We start from the raw sequence: 21,859 nt of genomic DNA, 5'->3' as shown, positions 1-21,859 counted from the left end.
CCAGTCAATATTCAGCCAACAGTGGTCAGCATTTTTTAAAAACACTGACTATTAAGAGAAGAATTAGTCCTAGATATTCAATGCCAGGCCTTGCCCGGGCACTAGCAAATCCAGGGCTAATTCTTGATATGGAAACATAAGATCCTCCTCCCTCCCTCTAAAGCCAGTAAGCCAAGTCCTGCCAACCCCCCTCCCCCCAGGCCTCTTAATGCCTTGGTATCTAGCAGGGTCCTTTGGACAGCAATGATTATTTGCTCCTGCCCATCATGGCTCCTTTCCTAATGATATTCCAATGAAGATGAAGGCGAAAGCTCTGGGAGGAGCCTGTTTCAGGATCATCACAATATATTCATGATTAGACTTGTGGACTATAAAATTCTACCACTCAACATCAGCTGCTCACTCATTTTATCTCCCACCCATCTGATTTTCTCTTTCAGACTATCACTATCCACAGGACACCTAAACAGTGAAATTTTTTTAGGATATCTACAATGAAACAGGTTTACAAACCAACAGAGGTAATGCATGCAAATCTCTCTCATGGTTATTAATTGTGGGTACCCCGACAATCCGACTAGCAGGGCCGGAGGACTGGGCTGAGAATACCTGGCACTAGAATGATTTTATGATTCAATTACATTTCCTACTGTTGCCATCATTTGTTCTGTCTTAAGTAGATGAAGGCGGCATCAGCTTCCAAAAATGTATTGTTAGTCCAACAAACTGTAGCAGCTTATAGGTTTTGTTTTCATTGACTTTTATTCAAACATACAGGAAAATACTGAAGTGTTTATTAGTTGGTAAGATTCTTGAATGTTTGACCTAACCATGAAATAGTTTTTCACTATTGTTTTTTTTCTTTTAGTTGAAAAATATTACCAACTTATCCATATTACCTAAAGTAATCTTAAGCTTATCAATCTCATTTATTTTTTTTTATATTAGAACCAGTAACACTTCCTCTCACATCTCATCCAGGAAACTTTCTGGGCATGTTGCTGTGCCAACATGCGAACAAGTACATACATAAAGTGGTTAAATAAAGGGGAGAAATATACACCTAATGGCAAAATAAAAACAAGATGTTATCAAGCTTGGTCCTTTAAGCTGTTCAACTCATTATATTGCCACACAATGGCATCATTCAACCACACGCATACAAAGACAGTACATGTGTGCTTCCAATGCAAACAGCACTGCTAGGTCTTTTACAGGCATGGTACTGGCCTCCTCTAATGCCAGGGGATCTCTGCTATGGCTTCATGCATGGTGGGGAAAAAAAGGAGAAATTAGGTCCTTACCTGCTAATTTTCTTTCTTTCAGTCCCTCCAGACCGGCACAGAAACAGATAGGTTTATGCTCCTCTGCCAGCAGGTGGAGACAGCCACTAACTTTTGACTACAGTAAAAGTGGGTTGTACAGTCCCTCTTACAATCAATCAGTCTTTACAAATAGCCAAGCATAAATCAACTAGGCTGAATCAGAACATACAACTCCACACTCGCATGGAGAAGACAAAGGAACACTCTCAAATTGGACCAGGGGATACTGTTTGATACTGATTAGAACAAGAACCTTTCAGAATGCCCCACGGTTCGCCAGCTGAACCAAACGCCACTGCTCTTTCAACTCCCCAAAACAACCAGCAACAACTATGTCCAGTAGAAAAAAACCTGTACTTTTCACGAAAATACCGAACAAAATGACCGAGCGGGGTCTGTACCGGTCTGGAGGGACTAAAATAAAGAAAATTAGCAGGTATGGACCAAATTTCTTTTTTCCAGACCAGCACAGAAACGGATGGGGTGTACTAAAGTAGTACTCATCAAGGGTGGGACCTCCGAAGGGCCATCACAAGCACACACTCACCGAACGCTGCATCCTAACATGCCTGAACATCTACACGGTAATGTCAAACAAAGGAATGGAGAGAAAACCAAATCGCAGCTTTACAGATATCTACTAGAGGTACAAGAGAAGATTCAGCCCAAGAAGCTGCTTGCCCCTGAGTGGAATGAGCTTTGAGAAATTCAAGAAAAGGCTTCTTTTGGAGAAGGTACGCCAAAGTGATAGCCTCCTTGATCCAGCGCGCAATGGTAGCCTTGGAAGCACCGTTCCCCTTACGAGGACCTGCTAAGAGAACAAAATGACGATCCAACTTACGGAACTCCTGGGTCCGCTGAACATAAGAGTGAAGGACCCTACGGACATCCAACTTGCACAATTGCCTCTGCTCCAATGAGTCCTCCCAACTATCCAAGACCAGGAGGACCACAGACTGGTTGACATGAAAATGGCATGACCATCTTTGGAAGGAGGGAAACAGCCATAGCACAACCCGCTCCGTAGAGTATACCAGGAAGGGAGGCCTACACGAAAAAACCTGCAGTTCTGAAAACGCGTCTCGCGGAATAGCCACCAAGAATACAGCTTTAAGAGTAAGGTCCTTCAACGTACAGGCGTCAAGAGGCTCAAACAAAGGATGCATGAGTATGTAGAGAACTAGATGGAGATCCTAGGCAGGAACAGACAACTAAACTGGTGGCTGGAGCAATTTTGCAGCTCTCAAGAACCGAATCCCAGCCAGAGAAGGAGCCAAATGCTTACCACACAAGAGACCAGATTGGGACACTGGAGCCACCAGCGAAGGCTGCACTGAACTAACCCCCACAGTGGGGCTGGCGAGTCCAGATCTTGCGTTTGTGGTGACCACAGCCGAAGCAGTGCATACTAAAGAGGATACAGGTGAGCCCGAGCCCACCGGACCACTTCCAAGGAGGCTGCCATGGACCCCAAGACCAGCAGACATCGGCAATCCATTTACATTTGCCATATGTACAACCTGGCCTCCAGAAGGAAAAACTCCCCAAGCTGGAGTCAAAAAGAAAACCGAAATAATGAGTCAACCGACTTTTGGACACATTGACTTCCCAGTCCAGGAATTGGGGAAACTCCACAACCCGAGCAGTGACCCGGGAACTCTCCTGCAACGACTGCTAGAATCAACCAATTGTCCAGATGGGCATTCAGAATGCCCTCCTTGCACAAGGCAGCTGCCACCACAACCATAATCTTGGTGAAGGTGTGCGGCACCATAGCTAGACAAAAGGGAAGCGCACAAAACTGATAATGCTCTTTCAAAATCGCAAAGCTTAGGAAGCATTGATGAGGCCCGAATGGGAACATGCAAATAGGCCTCTGTCAGGTTGAGAAAAGTCAGAAATTCCCCAAGCTGGATGGCCAGAATTACCGATTTCAGGGTTACCATGCGAAAAGATGGAACCCAGAGAGCTCCATAGACATCTTAGAGATCCAAAATGGGCTGCAAAGACCCCTCTTTCTAGGGCACCACGAAGTAAATGGAGTACCTGTCAGTACAAATCTCTTGAAAAGACACAGGAACTACCACTTTGAGGTCCAGCAACTTGATCAGTATCTGCCAAAAAGCCCTTCTCTTCCAAGTTGCCTGACAAGGAGAAGAGAGGAAATCTGGCAAAGGACGTGAAAACTCCAGAGCATCTAGTCTGGCGATCCACACACGCGGAGGCCCAGCCAGGTCTACCCTGGCGAATACCTTAGTGGCACCCCTGAGGTCAGTAGGATCCCCCCAAGAGGGTCCCTAAAGTTCTGTCTGGACAGCAAAAAGGGACCAGAAAAATTCCCTAACCAGATCCAACAGGCCCAAACAAACCTCACTACAGACTACACAATCTTACCACTCCACTTGCTGGAGACTGAGAAAAGACTGAGTGCAATTGGGACTGCACAGCCCACTTGTACTGTAGCCAAAGTTAGTGTCTCAGTCTCCACCTGCTGGCAGAGGAGCATAATTCCATCAGTTTCTGTGTTGGTCTGGAGGGACGCTAAAGAACTGCTTCATCTTCCTCCTTTACAAGCTGACACATCACTTAAGGAGACTCAGTGCTGTGAACTTGCTGGAAATTTTGTACCCTTGCACTAGCTCTACTGAGTTAGATGGATGTTATTGGAGTAGATTTTAAATCACTTAGTGCTAATATAATCACAGTTTATTTATCCCTTGTATAAAGGGGGGAAAAACGAGAGGGTTCAGGGCAGTGTCCTACACTTAGGCCAGGGGGGTCTTAACCTTTTAGTGCCATAAACACTTTGATAGTCCAGTAAACCTATCGCCCTCTTTTTGGAAATATGTATTTACAAGCATAAAATAAAAATACAGATATATAGATTGTATTACAAAGGAACCAATAATAGTTAAGTCAACACACTTTAAAAAAATATTTTTGATGACTGGATCAATCAACACCACCAGAGATCTGTGTATTTCATTATAGAGCCCAAACACCTCACAGGAGCTTTTTGTAACTCTATATGGTAACACCTTTACAGAAGCTCAAGTAAACCGCTGAATTGATTCTCCAGTCATCAGTAGCGGTATAGAAGTTCTCAATACACAAACATAAAATTACACACTTTCTGAGAAACAGGACATCACACAATCAAATGCACTCTGGTTTCACTTTTTTAAGGTATAATAATTTTAGTGAAATTTATTGAAATTAAAACATTTTAGGAGTCTAGAGGCCATAAATTACTTTGTTGCCTACATTCATTATTTGAATGAAAAGCTAAATTTCAGTTAGATGTTACTAAAAAATATAAAGTGGTAATTTTTCCCCACCTGGGGAGGGTGAGGGGGGGGGGTTGAGTTCTGTGGATACCAGGTTAAGCCCGGATCTGGGAAACTGGAGCAAGCAGTATATAAATTAAATACAATGTGAAAAAAAAATGACAGAACATGTCAAATCTTAGATAAAAGGGCAGTTACAGTTAAGTTTCTTCTGAAAGGATTAATAGTTCCACATTCAAGAGAACAGGCTGATAAACTGTACAGTTTAAAAACAGTTGGATTTCCTTCTTTTTCCACCTCTAATCCTACTAGAAAGCAATCCCACACCAGTCACAAAGGAATTGTTTCCCACTGTCGCCATTTAGAACTGGATTCTGTACAGGTCACCTAAATTTAAGTGCGCAGTTTTGGGTGCAAATAAGCGATATCAAGCACTAATTGGCAGTCAGTAGTTAAACGCAGGATTTACCCTATATCCCTATTCTAGAACTTATTTCCTATGGAACTGAGAAGGGGCCTGAGTGAATCAGGGTTTAGGCGCACGGTTACAAGACGCTCAAATTTCCACAACAGACAGTAGCTGGGCGCGAGCCTTTACTGCAGCCTTTAGATGGCGTAAGTTCTTGCACCCAAAGTTACTTGCAAAACTGCATGGGAAGCGGCTTTTATACAATTTGAATTTAGCGCATCACCCCAGCCCCCAACGCTGAATTTTTCCCTTAGTTCAGAACAGGGAAGCTAGTTTTCATGACATGGAATTAAGTGGAGAAGAGCAACTGCCATGGTTAAAAGAATTTCTTCACACTCTTAAATTTATACCAAGGCTTTCTACCTTAGCACTCCCCAAATCCCTACACTGTCACAAAATTGTAAACTTAGCAACACAAACAGGCTTTAGGCCACACAAAAACCATTAAGTTTCTCCTGGATAGTACTTGCTTCTTACCTACACTGCACTCTGCCTCTTTTATTCCTTCATTCGTTTGCCTGTCTCACCTGCACTAACAGCTTTCATACCACTGGTGAAGTCTCGGCCTACATACAGAACTTTGTGGACGAGGACTTCTGTGCTGTAGCGAGGAATGGTTTCCTTCTTAAAACGGATGACTGATGGTTCAAGGTAGAGACAAGTTACGTGAATAAGGATCACCCACCTGCAAAGCACAGCTGAAAAACCTGCCTCGTTCAGGGAGGAGCTACTCACTGAAGCCTGCCTTCTTTAAGCAAGTCAGTCAATACATTACAGAAAAGTGTCCATCCATCTGATGTACAGACGACATTGTGCTGCCATATGGGAGTAGAAGATAGGAAAGTGTATTTTGAAAACCTACTCTTTGTTGCTGTGCTTGAGCACACGCTACATGGTAAAAAGCAGCAACCTAAGTAAGGAGGTAAACAGAAGGGCTCATATGCAAGGGAAAAAAAAAAATAAAATAAAATTACTATGAGCAGCTGCCACCTCCAAACGAAACACCATTTAGACAGTGAGCTCAAAGGGGGACAGCAAGCATGCAATGACAACAATGGCTCACAGCAATCAAGACACTGGATAACACAAAGACCACCTACACTACTCCATTCACTAACAACCTGCCACATTCATCTCATCCACTACCCACAACTCTCAAACACTCGCCATAACCCACCACAAAGCCATCCAGCTCATGCCGACAGCGCTCACAACCTTTTCCAGTCACTTTCCCCCAACAGTGTAACAATCGGAATAGAGGTGGTTGCACCCAACACCTGGAAACTCTCCTACCCTAGGTTAGAATTATGTGGATAAAAACAAAACAGTGCTGTTACCACAGAAAGGTTATGAGACAGGCACTACTCCAAATGGAAAAAGATACTGAGACAGCCGTTGCTTTCATACAGAAACATCTCTTCAACTTAAGTTGAATGAGCCTACAGCAGGTGTTGTAGAAGGGTGCAATGAAGGAACGGAGCTCCACACACCACTGCCTGCGGGGCGGGGGATGAGTGGCTCACTGGGGCAGTGATGATGAGGGGCTGTAATGCAGGACGCTGCTCAGTGTTCACACGGTACAGTGTTGATCACAATGTCATCGTATTCTTCCTGAAACCAGAGAAACCAACAATCTCATCATATACTCATCATAAAACTCAGTAGCAGAACTTGTCTCCTGCCCAAAGAAAACATGACGAGTGATGATCCCACAGAAGGATATGGGAACAATCACTTACACAATATAATATGTAATAATGAATAAAATTTATCACTTTATTTTATGGAAAGTTTGTTAGGAAAACAGATGTAATAAAAATATACATAAAACTCTCTGGCACATGGCTTCTTACAATCTTGTACAAAGATTACTGCCTTTTGGCTAGGTGTCCGTCTGTACCTCTGGTACAACACCTTAAGCGACCTAATCCTGAATGCACCAACATACTATGCATTCTGAAAATCTCTAAAAACCCACTTATTTGACAAATTTATCTAATCCTTTATTCTGCTCATCTCTTACCCCTTCTCATACACTCCTTCTTCCTACCTTACCACTCCGTTCACTCAACTGTCTTCCACTCCTTCCCAAATCTAACTGATATAACCTCGCTGTCCTTACAGCATCTCTTGTTGTATACCCTCTTGAACTGAAAAGGTATGATGGGATATAAATAAAGCTATTATTATTATTACTACCTCCAATCACTGGTGGGCTATACCCTCCCGGGTCCTGTTGAGGGGATTATCTTTCTTGCTAAAGGTTATTTGAGGGGACAGGTTTAGAACAAACGCTAGGAAGTTCTTTTTCACCCAGAGGGTGGTGGATACCTGGAATGTGCTTCCAGAGGCCGTGGTAGACAGGAGCACTGTACAGGGCTTCAAAGAAGGTTTGGATAGGTTCCTAGAAGCCAAAGGGATTGAGGAGTATAAATAGGTGTAGATATGGGTTGTAGGGATAGGAGTAGAGGTATGGGTGTAGATAGGTGTAGATATGGGTTGTAGGGATAGGAGTAGAGGTAGTCTAGGAATAGGAGTAGAGATAGATTATAGAGCTAGTCAGGGACCACTGCTCAGGCAGTGGGCCTGATGGGCCGCCGCGTGAGCGGACCGCTGGGCGAGATGGACCTCTGGTCTGCCTCAGCGGAGGCAACTTCTTATGTTCTTAATCTGCCGGAGACAATTTGCTCCTTAATAAAGTTTATACTGTGGGGAAGAAGTATATTTTGAATCACTGGCCAGTCAACATTTGGTATTGGCATAATAAATTTCATCTTTTAATGATCTGGGAATCTGTCGGCCCAGTTCTCCAGACACCGGAGTAAGATCTTTCTGTCTGTTTGATTTTCTTATTTAGATACTTTATCCCCTACTATCAAGAGTCAAATTGTAAATAGACTGCGGAAGCCAGCGGTGCCCTTATTGCCTGTTACATGATGTTAGATTGGGGGGCAAGGTGTTTACAGTAGGGTAGTTTTTCTTGGCCGAATCTTGGTTATAAGAACTGGACTCCGATTGTTTAACCTTTGTTGTATGTTAGGTTTGCTGTACCTTTCTTATTGGAAAATGCTGTATTGCATACTAGTTCGTGACTTACTTGTGTTAATGGGGATTCTCCCTTGTACCCCCTTTGTCCTGGATTTACAGGAATGTGCTTGGCTTTGGGACTGAACTGAATTTACCACTAGGGGGAGTGCTTTGAAAAGATGTGAATTCCTGCAACACCCAGACTGCAGGTTGGGATTGAACACCTAGCATATGGAATCCTCCAGGGACTAACAGAAAGAAGATTATGGTAGGTAGAAATCTAATCTTCTGTTTTTATATGTGAACTCTGATCCTTTCTGTGTGTAGAACTGCAGATGATTAAAACAGGACCACCATTAGCCTGAAGTGGATCTGGGTCCTTTCTCAACCTAAAACTTATATGGTGAAAGAATAAGCTGCTCTCAGAGATGTACTGTGCTACGTCTAATTCCTTTCATTGCTTTAAATTCTTAACCCTGATGTAGGTTCTTTGGTGAAACATGATCATCTTGGGTTTATAATTGGGTTCTTTTTATGTGTTCTTTTGTTAAATGTTTGTTTTATGGAACACCTTCATATATATGTATTACATCTAGGACTCACGATGAACATTACTTATAAAGTAAATTGTTCTGCATCTTGTTCAAGGCCTCATTTTAATCATTCACCATCCTGCTAGGTCTCCACTGTTTGGGCTGAGGGAAGATCCCTTTGCAAAGGCCTCTCTTTGGTGAGCACTGTATTAAAGACAGCAGAAAGGATGCCAAGGAATTCTCTCATCACTTGCTCACTGCCCACTGCCACCATCACCACTGACAAGCTCATGCCCACTCAAAATCACAATGAATAACAATTATTAAATTCCTTACATCACTGCCCATGTCCAGGCTATCCTCCGACTCCCAGTCAGGTTCCTCCGAGCCAAAGTCTCGTAGCATTTGCAGGATCTTTTGCTCAGGCCGGTAGGAGGCACTGTAGATCGGTGTGTATCCAGCATACATCCTGGCACTCGTGTCTGCACCTGCTTGCAGCAAACACTTTACCACCTCAGGGACCTGCGACTCCACCGCCAAGTGCAGAGGACTGCGGCCACAGCTCAGCTCCTGCACAAAGCAGACAAACATTAGCATGCTCCACAAGGCGATTGAGGTCTCCAGGTTTTCCTAATTTGGCCCAAAAGATACCTTTCACTCCTTTCAAGCTTCCTACTCAATCGACCTCTACTGATTTTATCACACTATCTGTTCATTTCTAAATTTTTTTTATAGGTGAAGTTTGTATTACACTTGGAAACAGAACAGATACTGTACTGCAGCACTAGTCAAAAGGCATAAAAAATACAATCTTCAGCTAATATTTTAACACAATTTGATTACTGCAGCCATCTTTAGTTATGTCTGAAAAGTCATATTTAAATTTATAAACTCTTCAAAATACAGTAGCTAGACTGTTATACCATGTGAGTAAATTTCAGTTATTCCATTGCTCTGCAAGTGGTATTGGTTATCAGTAGTTAGTAGAGGTATTCAAAATAATACAAGGCCAGGCTCCATTTCTTTTGGGTTCAATTACTATCCTTTTCACCACAATTGAAGAGAAATTACTTGCTACACTTTCCTGATGTAAAAGAGATTAGTTAAAATAAATTGCTCTCAAACTTTTGAGTATCAAGCAGAACTGACTTGGAAGTTAGGTCTTAAAATAATTATGTGACTTTTTTTAAGAAGTGAAAAACTTCTCTAAGAAATATCTTTCTACCAAAGCCCTTTAAAAATAACTCTTAGAAATACAGTGGAACCTTGGTTTATGAGCAAAATTCGTTCCAGAAGCATGCTCGTAAACCAAATTGCTCGTATATCAAAGCAAGTTTCCCCATAGGAAGTAAGGGAAACTGCTTTAACTGTTTCCACCTCCTCCCCCCACCCCCGAGGCTACTGGTGCTGCTCCATTCTCCCCCCCTTGAGGAATCCGACGCTGTTCCAACCCCCCCCCCCCCCGCAATCTGGCATCCCCCCCCTGCTCGCGTTGCCCCCCTCCACCGCGATCCTACTTCCCCCCCCCCCGAGCAGTCAATGACACCCTTTACCCAACTTGGCACCAGTGCCGGTGCCCGAAGATTCTCCCTCTTCTGGCACGGCTGGGCGGTGCGTCGGAGATCCTCCTTCTTCTGGTCTGGACTGGCTTTGAGCATTTGCGCATGCTCAAAGCCAGTCCAGCCCAGCCCAGCCCAGAAGAAGGAGGATCTCCGACGCACCGCCCAGCCCAGGCCGCACCAGAAGAGGGAGGATCTTCGGGCATCGGCACTGGTGCCAAGTCGGGTAAAGGATGTCATTGACTGCTCGGGGGGGAGGAAGTAGGATCGCGGTAGAGGGGGGGGCAACGTGAGCGCGGGGGGGGGGGGGGGGGCCGGATCGCGGGGGGGGGGGGGGGAGCGCTCGTACAGCGAGGCAAGCTCGATTTACGAGGCACCAAGTTTGTGAATGTTTTGCTCGTCTTGCAAAACACTCGCAAACTGGTGCACTTGTAAACCGAGGTACCACTGTAACTAGCTTTTCTTTCTGTGATCCATATAGAGCAGGGGTCTCAAAGTCCCTCCTTGAGGGCCACAATCCAGTCGGGTTTTCAGGATTTCCCCAATGAATATGCATGAGATCTATGTGCATGCACTGCTTTCAATGCATAGTCATTGGGGAAATCCTGAAAACCCGACTGGATTGCGGCCCTCAAGGAGGGACTTTGAGATCCCCGATATAGAGCCACGTTCGGTAATTTGCAGATTATAAATATGCAGGTACAAAATACCAACTCCACCCAACCCATCCCCCCCAACCCCTATATGTGTCTTGCACAGAAGTACATGCTCTCACCATGCATACTCGTGTGTGTATATACTGCAGGATAGTTTTATTAAAATACATTTTTCATGTGTAAAACCACTTTTATGTACAGAAAATCCTTTTAAAAACATTACACTGTGTATCACTAGGCTGGGCTCTATTCCTGTTTTCTAGAGTCCATGCCACCTTTCTACGCCCACAGAGCGAGTGTTACCCTCTCCAGTCTCTCCCTCTCAACTCCATCCACCACATTTCACTTTGCCCATTCTTAGTACGAACCTGTTTGTTAACATTGGCTCCCGATGCCAGGAGGAGTTTGACCATTTGCAGATCTTTCCTGACGATAGCAACATGTAAGGCTGTGTAACCTGAAAAAAGAAGGGTAGTGAAAATAAAAAGGGACCTATTTTGGTCCCTTGCTGCTAGGCCACCACCACTTTATCACATCTGTTCGTTTCGAGATTCTTTTTGCAGGTGAAGTACACATTACACATGGAAGACAGAAGAGTTGCTTACTGTCATAGTTGGTGATATCTACTTGTTTCTTAATGTCATGAATGTTTTGGGCACATGGATGGAAATCTGTGGAATACAGCAGGGTCTGAGCACAGGTGTATTGCTCCTCCTTGCATGCTACATGCAGCGCAGTGTTGCCATTCTTCTCCTGGATACAGGGATCAGCACCAGCCAACAGCAACTGCTTAATGAAGGTTGGGAGACCAATAATGACAGCGATGTGTAAGGCTGTCTGAAGAAAGAAGAAAATGGGTACAAGCACCAAATTACCCGAAAGTGACAAAATTACATTGAATTAAAAATAACAAAATGGGGAGAGCAGAACAAAACCTCCTGTAGACATGCATGAAAGGAAAAAACTGTAGGTGGAGCTAGAGAGAGCCCAGTGAAGTACAACAGAGGCAGAGTGAAAAATCGAGTGGATTCCTTCTGCAGCAGCATGCTGCTATGGGGAACTATCCCATCTGTCTAGAACAGGGATCTCAAAGTCCCTCCTTGAGAGCCGCAATCCAGTCAGGTTTTCAGGATTTCCCCAATGAATATGCATTGAAAGCAGTGCATGAACATATATCTCATGCATATTCATTGGGAAAATCATGAAAACCCGACTGGATTGCGGCCCTCAAGGAGGGACTTTGAGATCCCTGGTCTAGAATGTCTTTTTAAAAAAAAAAAATTAATTCTTTATTCCTTTTATAATTTACAACAAGTGTACAGTAAATATCAAACAATTAGAATACAATACCACTTGAAAATCTACCATATCATATAACAAAAAGATATAACCCCCACCCCCTCCCACTTCCATATACAACAAAAAATATACGTGGACTTCTTCCTTGCAAATCTTGGTGCAAACATGGCAAAAGGTTTCACCAGGACATTGCCACAATGGAAAAAAGATATCAGGGCAACTGGAATCCATCAATGCTGGCTATTGTTGGACACTGCAATGAGATGCACCAGACACCAAGTACAAACGAAAATCAGCAGGAAAACACTTTTAGCCACAGCGTATCAGAAACTTTGTGCAATGGAACATGTTATAGTCAATTAAAGATACCATCGTGTTTCTCAAAATTCCTACTTGATACAGTCAGTGGGAATTATATTTGTGTTTATTTTGAAGAAATAGTTTGTTTTAAGAAAGCAAAACCTTTGGAAAAATTTGTTATCCAGTGTTAACGCATCCTCAAAGACGGTAGCAACTCCCCAGCACAGAATATCAGGGAAGGAGACGGAGTGGAGAAGGAAAAGAACAGACAACCCCTATATTAAATTGGGCAGAAACTTGTGATCCAACCAACCCCACAAGAAAATCCCCAAAGGACTGCTTCCCCGCCTCTCCCCTAATCAGATACACAGTCTTAAGGTCTTGCTAAGCAATTTCTAACTGCACAGGTATGCTCTGCCTGCCTCAGCTTGACACACACAATACTGGAGTGCCGATGTATCATCCTAAATAAGATGCTAGTGCTGCTCAGCAAGCTACGTGCTCTGTCTCCATCTTCTGTTAGAGAAGCACAAGCCATGCTTCTGGACTGGTCTGACAAGATGAAGAGGATAAGGCATCATTCAATTGACACATCCAACAAATGCTCGACCACTTTAATGTGTCATCAAATTATTGAACTTAAAACCAGGAGACAGGATATCCTGAGAAGGATATATGGATGTCTTGAGAAGATTGGAAGAAAGCCACAGTTATAAGTCAAAGAAAAGATTTCTCCTGCTTCAAGAAGAACTCAACTTCAATAAAATTTCAAAAAGTAAATAAGCTCCACATTTTGCTGAAATAGGTACAAAACCTACCTGAAAGAGCCTTCATATCCAAAGGCCATAATATTGGAACATGTGAGATTTTTGAATCTGCATTATTTAAATTAGGTTTCACGATTTTTCATTGAGGTATTTGGTATTGAATTTATTTTTGGGACCAATGAGTATATCTTTATGAACACCACACACAAAGACTATGCTCTAATGGTGCAATTCCTCGGATATGAAGGCCCCTTTCATAGCTTTTGTGTCTATTTAGCTATTTTTAGCACCTGGAGGCTGTGATTACAGTTGTCTCTAAATTTCTTATTAAAATTCATATGACATAACTGTTTAGCGCTCGACTTTTTGTTGGATTGACCCAGCCTTGTACTAACAAAGGATTTGTCATCTGTGGATTACAACATTATAGTGATCCCTGATGCAGGTGTTTTGCTTCAAAACACAGTGCTGTGTTGGGTCAGCAGTTATATATGTCCTTTTATTGGAATAAACAAGACTCTCTTACATCAGTGATCCTACGTGGAGTGTTCATTGTCCGTTCCCACTGTTCCTTGTGTGTATTCTTATTCCATAACCAGGATAAGAAGTGCACAACAGGAAAACATGCCTCTCCAGGCTTTGTAATTCCACAACTATATCTCTCAATGCTGTTCTCTCTTCTTAATAAATTGCTTTAGTCAAACTATCAGAGCTTCAGACGTGCCATTTGGTCACCACACAATTTTTTGTGTTTGCTTGGTTGCCAAAATTCTTCTCACTGGCTATGGCTTCTTCACTAGCCCCTACTCAATATGTTTCACAATTTTTTGGCTTTTTTTAAGTGCTTCATTATATCTCAAACTTAAAGTGCTTAATGTCAATAACTTAACCGTTATAAAAACTGGTTAAAACTTATCTTATTATATTCTTTTTCTTGATCTTATCTCATCGGGAAAGGGACCTGTCATATCCGACATGTTTCGCCGACAGGCTGCTTCAAGAAAAGGTCCCTATGACGGTCTCCAGGCTTTGTGACATAAGCTACTGGTGCAGCTAAAACAATATCATACCAAGTCCTCACCTGCCCCAGGTCATTTTGCAGGTCCAGGAATTCTGTGTTTTCTGTGAACCGGAGGAGAGTTCCCAGGAACTCTTCATGCTCGTGAATCACAGCCAGGTGCAGCGCTCTGAGAATAAGAAGAGCAAAGTGAACATACAGATAGATTTGATTCCTTCCAAAGGCTCTACACATAAAGCAGTCTAACACACTCAGTCTGGTCCAGGCCTCAAAGGCTCATGGCACACAAGCATATGATAGATTATCATCTTTTCTAAGTGACATAAAAACAGTCTAGCATCTAACTTGCATTCCAATTCTTTCTCTGAGCAAAACTCCACTATTCCCATTTTTTGTTCTCTTTCCCCACCCCCTCACCTTTCACAATCCAGATACCATAAGCTGCCAGCCAGGGATATGGGATAATGGAACACTCAGTACTAGTTTTAAGTATTAGAATAATGAGCTTAGCTTACAATGTTTTCTCCTGGCTGCCTGCTTATCTAATGCTCTGTGCAAATGCTGATCCTTACTGGTGTCCTACATTCAGTTTATAAACAGAACAGTATTCTCTCTTTCCAAGGCCACTACTAAGAGAACATGAGCCAGAAATGCACCAAATCTAAATGCTAAAGCAGAGTGAAATCCTTTTAAATATAGGATTTCAGTTACAAAAAAAAAAATTGATGTGCCCAAATAATTTAGGACTGAAAAGTGGATTGTTACAGAAATCTGCCCTGAAGCCTTAAGTGCTCTCCTGTTGTACAATAAGATAAGCATATGCACATAAGAATTACTATACTGGGACTGACCGAAGGTCCATCAAGCTCAGCATCCTGTCTCCAACAGTGGCCAACCCAAGTTCCAAGTACCTAGCTAGAGCCCAAGTAATAAAACAAATTTTAGGCTGTTTATCCTAGAAATAAGCAGTGGATTTTCCCCAAGCGGCCTATGGACTTCCCTTTTAGAAATTTCTCCAAACCTTTTTTAAACCCCACTAAGCTAACTGATTTCACCATATTCTCAGAGTTTAATTACACCCTGCTCCCTCCATGGTTGTCAACGGCCTTCAGAGCAGGACTTGCTCCCTCTTCGGAGAGTTCCCCCGCCTGCGGGGAGCTGGTAACCTGAGGGCGTGGGGGCAGAGCCCTTGTGTAGGGGCTTAGTGTGGTCTCAAGTCCCAGAGAGATCGCCTCCATTCTGCCCGTTCGGGGCGTCTCTAGCGGGACAACCTCCGGCTGCAGGGAACTTTGCATGCGGCAGATCAGCTCCTCTATATTGCCCATTCTGGGTACACCGGAGCTCCGGCAGGCCCCAGCTGTGCTCCGACCTCTCCGTTTGGGCATTTCGGGGAAGATTTGAGCAGCAGTCCAAAGGTAAATAGCGAGCTCACCAACGCGTGACGCTCAGCTTGGTCAGTCAGCGGCCATCTTGATCCTCCCCGGCTCGGGCCTTGTTTATGGAATGCTTCAAGTGGCTCTTTGAGGCAATGTAAAGATTTGAAGTCCTTCAAAAAATCTTTGAAAACACATTTATTTGTTAAAGCATTCTTCTAGATCAATGTATCGCAAACTGTGTGCTGCGGCACACCAGCCTCCTGAGATTTCAGGTGTGCCGCGACACACTGGCGAGGAGAGACATCCATGACAGCTGACTGCCTACAGGACGTGCCTTTTGCCGCGTCCTGTAGAAGTCAGCCGGTGCAGACGGTTCTCCTCCTGGCCGGCGTCTCTCCTCCTCTCCCCACACCTCCCGGATCCCTCCATCGAAGCAGGTCGCGGCCAGATGGGCTTCCACACACTTTCAGGTGCCTTCCGGCTGGGGCACTGGATTTAGAGATACTGTTCTAGATTATAAGGATGTATCCCTTACTTAATGTGTCCGAGTTCTTGTATTGATGATGTATTGTTATTTTATTTCTTGTATGATATATTTTATTGTTTTATCCTGGATTTGTGTATGTGAATACTGTAAGCTGCTTAGGCTATAAGCAGTTTAGAAATTTGTAAAATAAATAAATATTGCTTCTCTTTGGAGGCCCAAGGAAGTGAGAAGCTGCATAATTCAATAGCTAGTTAGCTCAAGGAGGCTATCATTTGAGCATATGTTTTGGGGAAATACTGTAATTACTTCCCATGGGCCCAAGAATATATTTGACCAGGGCTGAACAGTCCTTTTGGGACGAATTAGATAGGGTGGTTTCAGTAGATATTAGAGAGGCAGCCATATTGTGTGCATTTATTAAGCTGTACCAGGTTCAGCCAAGGAGGATACAGCATTTGTGGTGAGCATCCTCAGAGCAAGCAGATCAGGTTCTCTCGCATTCTGAATTCTTAGTTAAATCTCACCTGCCTGGACTAGAGTGATGGGATAATAAAGAAGGGAAACTTGGTTTTCCCTGTTAATTTTCTTGGATCCTGCCAGACCATTTCAGCAATCCACCCTTTCTATATGTTTGATAATTCCTTTCAGCCTATTCAAGAAATTAGCTTTTTCCTGCATTGTTAAATGACTTTCCAAATAAACACCAAACAATCTCATACTGGGAAAGATTGACAATTTCACATCCTGCATTTACCTCTTTCAACTGCAATAATTGATTATCATCACCCACAAACACCTCCTTTTCTGCAACATATTCTCATCCATCCACGTTCCTATCTTTTCTATACAATTTTGATACCACACACTCAAGCCCTGATTCAACTGGAAAAAAGAAACATATCATCTGCATATACTCGATAGTGTACAATACATCTAACTCTTCCTGACCTTGCCCTAAGGAAGCAATGTAAACATTGAAAAGCAAAGTGGATAGTGTTGATTGATCCCTGTGGCACACCCTTATTTAGAGACATCACAGCAGAAGTCCGACCACCACTTATCACAAATTTACGATTTGTCAACAGTGAATTAAACCATTTCAATACCATCTCTCCTATTCTTCCCATATGTGATTTCTTAAACAAAATCAAAGGATCTACAGTATCAAATGCTGCAGAAACATCCAGAGAGATCATACAATAAGTTTTTTCTATATTGAAACCTCTCTAAAGAGTATCCAGAGTGGATAGTAACAAAGTCTCAACTTCATGCCCTTTCCGAAATCCATATTGATGCTTATCCAGCCATTTTTCTACAAATTCCTGTAACTTTTCTAATACCACTCATTCGATAATCTTTGATACAACTGACATCACTGAAATGGGCCTATAATTACCCCAAATTTCTGAATCAGACTTCCTTGTAGCCTAGAGAAATTTACTAATACCTAGAATGTGTAGGTCAATAAAACTCTCTCTACAACCTTCCTTTCTGAAGCATGGTAGTGACACCACTTGATTCATATGAACAAAGAGACCACCTTAGATAGGAACAAAGGCACTGTGACTAAAGACCTCCATCTCTGAAAACAGGAGTAAGTGCCTAACTCTCCAAGATTTGCCTCACTGAGCAGACTGCTATGAGAAAGGTGGTCTTAGATGTCAAATCCTTTAAAGACACCTGTTGCGTGGGCTCAAAGAGAGGAGAAGCCAATGACTGAAGCACCAGATTGAGGAGCCTAGACAGTACATCTCTTACTGGTAGATGAAAGCGTTCTGCCCTTTTCAAGGATCACATCTGGAATGCCCTATAAAATGCTATTGCTGCTTCTCATGCAAAAAGGGCAGGATTAAGGGGAGAGACACCTAGAAAAGGAATGCTCCCATTCTCGCCACCAGGATCTGAACACTCTCCACATCCTAACCTATGACACCAAGATGGATTTCTTACGTGCCTGCAACCTGGACAGTTATGACCTCAGTCAAATAGTACTCCTTCCTCAAACAAGTCCTGTCAACGACCAGAACAGTATGGGGATGGATCATCTAGAACAGGGATCTCAAAGTCCCTCCTTGAGGGCCGCAATCCAGTCGGGTTTTCAGGAGTTCCCCCAATGAATATGCATTGAAAGCAGTGCATGCACATAGATCTCATGCATATTCATTGGGGAAATCCTGAAAACCAGACTGGATTGCAGCCCTCAAGGAGGGACTTTGAGACCCCTGATCTAGAAGGACTAGACCGCAGCAAAGAAAGCCGCACTTCTGAGAGAGCGTCACTGACTGTCTCACTTGCAGAATCAGATCATGTAGCACCTGGACAGTTATGACCTCAGTCAAATAGTACTCCTTCCTCAAACAAGTCCTGTCAACGACCAGAACAGTATGGGGATGGATCATCTAGAACAGGGATCTCAAAGTCCCTCCTTGAGGGCCGCAATCCAGTCGGGTTTTCAGGAGTTCCCCCAATGAATATGCATTGAAAGCAGTGCATGCACATAGATCTCATGCATATTCATTGGGGAAATCCTGAAAACCAGACTGGATTGCAGCCCTCAAGGAGGGACTTTGAGACCCCTGATCTAGAAGGACTAGACCGCAGCAAAGAAAGCCGCACTTCTGAGAGAGCGTCACTGACTGTCTCACTTGCAGAATCAGATCATGTAGCACCTGGACAGTTATGACCTCAGTCAAATAGTACTCCTTCCTCAAACAAGTCCTGTCAACGACCAGAACAGTATGGGGATGGATCATCTAGAACAGGGATCTCAAAGTCCCTCCTTGAGGGCCGCAATCCAGTCGGGTTTTCAGGAGTTCCCCCAATGAATATGCATTGAAAGCAGTGCATGCACATAGATCTCATGCATATTCATTGGGGAAATCCTGAAAACCAGACTGGATTGCAGCCCTCAAGGAGGGACTTTGAGACCCCTGATCTAGAAGGACTAGACCGCAGCAAAGAAAGCCGCACTTCTGAGAGAGCGTCACTGACTGTCTCACTTGCAGAATCAGATCATGTAGCACCTGGACAGTTATGACCTCAGTCAAATAGTATTCCTTCCTCAAACAAGTCCTGTCAACGACCAGAACAGTATGGGGATGGATCATCTAGAACAGGGATCTCAAAGTCCCTCCTTGAGGGCCGCAATCCAGTCGGGTTTTCAGGATTTCCCCAATGAATATGCATTGAAAGCAGTGCATGCACATAGATCTCATGCATATTCATTGGGGAAATCCTGAAAACCAGACTGGATTGCAGCCCTCAAGGAGGGACTTTGAGACCCCTGATCTAGAAGGACTAGACCGCAGCAAAGAAAGCCGCACTTCTGAGAGAGCGTCACTGACTGTCTCACTTGCAGAATCAGATCATGTAGCACTTGGACAGTTATGACCTCAGTCAAATAGTATTCCTTCCTCAAACAAGTCCTGTCAACGACCAGAACAGTATGGGGATGGATCATCTAGAACAGGGATCTCAAAGTCCCTCCTTGAGGGCCGCAATCCAGTCGGGTTTTCAGGATTTCCCCAATGAATATGCATTGAAAGCAGTGCATGCACATAGATCTCATGCATATTCATTGGGGAAATCCTGAAAACCAGACTGGATTGCAGCCCTCAAGGAGGGACTTTGAGACCCCTGATCTAGAAGGACTAGACCGCAGCAAAGAAAGCCGCACTTCTGAGAGAGTGTCACTGACTGTCTCACCTGCAGAATCAGCTCATGTAGCACCTGGGGCCACCAGGTGAGCTGCAAGAGCTCAATGTCTTGGGACCACTTAGGTCACTGTGGGAAAGGAGGGACCATTAAAGGGGGTGCACTGCTTCGTCGCCCATGCCTCTTACTCACGTGTCCCCGTCTTCTGTAAGGAAGGCCAAAACGCTCCGGAGCCAGGGCTGAGGGAGATCCTCCTGCAGGCGCAACGCTCCCACCTCCCGACTCAGGCCCGCAGCCACCTCCTCCTGCAGCGAGTCTCCCAGCGCAGAGTCCAGCCGCTCTTGCTCAGCTTCCAAACCGGCCTTGCAGCTCCCAGGCTGGGCCCGGGCCGAGGGCTCCAGCGGGCCGCGCCGCTGCAACCCAGGAGCTTCCTCCGCCTCCTCCTGCAGGGACCACAGCTGCCCATCCCCCAAGGAGCCCAAGCCGCTATCGCACCACTCCTCGCCCGCCTCGGGCGCCTTCCCCCAAGGGCTGTGGCTCAGCGGAAGCTTGCGAGTGGGGCTTTGGGCCGGCGCAGCCCGCTGGGCCATGACCAGAATCGGCGAGAAAGGCCTAGAGACGGAAAAGAAGAGCCTGCCCCGACCCCGACCATCGGCTCTCTTCTCCCCCTCTCCCTCCCCCCCCCGGAACCCGGTCACCCCCTGCCCCTGCGGGTCGCGGCCTTTTCCCCTCGCCGTGCTCCGCTGCCACCAGGCTTTCCGGGCCTCCTCGCGCCGCTTCGTTTCTCGTTTTACCCGACGCCGCCGACCGAGAGAGCTTTTTCACAACTTGGGAATTCCCACAGGTGACAGCCAATCGGGGAGCGCCTTTTCTCGCCCGCCAATCAGCTGGCGCCTTCTTAGGAGGCGCGGAGAAAAGAAGGGGGGGGGGGGGGGGGAAACGGACGTCGCGCTCGCGAGAGCGTGGCGTGCTGGGAGCTGTAGTTCCTCGCGGAGAGGAGTTTTCCCTGGAAAAAAATTCATCGAGCGCCGCAGATGAATAAGCCTGCGGATGTCTATGTTTCCGGGTTCTTAACATTTCTTAATGCTTATGGTTTGTTAATGTGATATACCGCCCTTCCTGAAAACATAAAAGGGCGATTTACAAATTTAATAGGAGGAAATTGTTTATCATAGAGAGGGTATGGTTTGGGGGTTATTAAAATTTCATGCTAGTGCTGTAAAATTCTCTCAGTGAACACAAGTTAATAAAAATGTTTTTGGGTTTTTTTTTTAAAGGAGATAAGGTGAGTGGTGCCAGGGGTGGTGGTGCCCCCCCGTGCACACTTCCCCCTTCCCTTTCCTCTACCTCTTTAATTTTCCCAGCACAAGCAGCATCATGAACTTGCTGTCTGTGTCATGTCAGCTCTCCCTCTGATGTCACTTCCTAGGTGCAGGACCCAGAAGTGACATCAGAGAGAGCCGACACTGATGTGGGCAGCAAGTTTGTGATACTGTGTGCGCCGGGAAAATGAAAGAGGGATGATGGAAAGGAAAGGGTGCACATATGTGGCAGGGGGGTCAAGAAGGAGAGGGGGATGGGTGCTGGCACCCCCACCAAAACAACGGCCAGGGCGGACCACCCCCCTTTACTATGCCACTGAGGTTACATATTTTGTTAGACTAACACCCCCCTTTTACAAAACTGCACTGCGGTTTTTAGCGCCGGCCTTGGCAGTAACAGCTCTGATGCTCATAGGAATTCTATGAGTGTCAGAGCTAATACCATTGTGGCCAGCGCTAAAATCTGTGCTATGTTTTTGTAAAAGGTTGTGCGTGTGTGTGTGTGTGTGGGGGGGGGGGGTAAGGTCCTTTTTTTTACTAAGCTGCGGTAAAGGTTTCTACCATGGACCCAGGCACTAAATGCTCCAACGCTCATAGGAATTCTACTGGAATTTCTGTAAGGCAGCAGACTGGGAAAGGCCAATGGGTTCAGTGCTATCAATTCTTCCCCAACACAGCATCCGCAACCAGAGAGCTTGAGGACTGGACCAGAGCTAGTTTTGTTTGGCTCCTCCAACCAAAAAAGAAAATGCTCTACTGCCCTTATGTTAAGCAATTCTG

At 44.6% G+C, this 21,859-nt stretch overlaps 1 protein-coding gene across 1 annotated transcript; it reads right to left on the bottom strand.

Annotated features, from left to right (window-relative positions):
• Positions 1-743: 743 nt before the first annotated feature.
• Positions 744-20,434, bottom strand: NFKBIB (NFKB inhibitor beta). Its single transcript, XM_033955124.1, has 6 exons — positions 19,950-20,434; positions 14,304-14,409; positions 11,462-11,693; positions 11,225-11,313; positions 8,978-9,211; positions 744-6,692 (listed from the first exon to the last, which is right to left on the bottom strand). Exons 1-6 carry the CDS (start codon positions 20,345-20,347, stop codon positions 6,645-6,647), a joined length of 1,107 nt encoding a protein of 368 aa, XP_033811015.1. The 5' UTR covers positions 20,348-20,434; the 3' UTR covers positions 744-6,644.
• Positions 20,435-21,859: the final 1,425 nt, after the last annotated feature.

This window comes from Geotrypetes seraphini, chromosome 8 (assembly GCF_902459505.1).
Source record: "Geotrypetes seraphini chromosome 8, aGeoSer1.1, whole genome shotgun sequence".
Lineage (NCBI taxonomy): Eukaryota > Metazoa > Chordata > Amphibia > Gymnophiona > Dermophiidae > Geotrypetes > Geotrypetes seraphini.
This window is presented reverse-complemented; position numbering and strand designations above follow the sequence as displayed.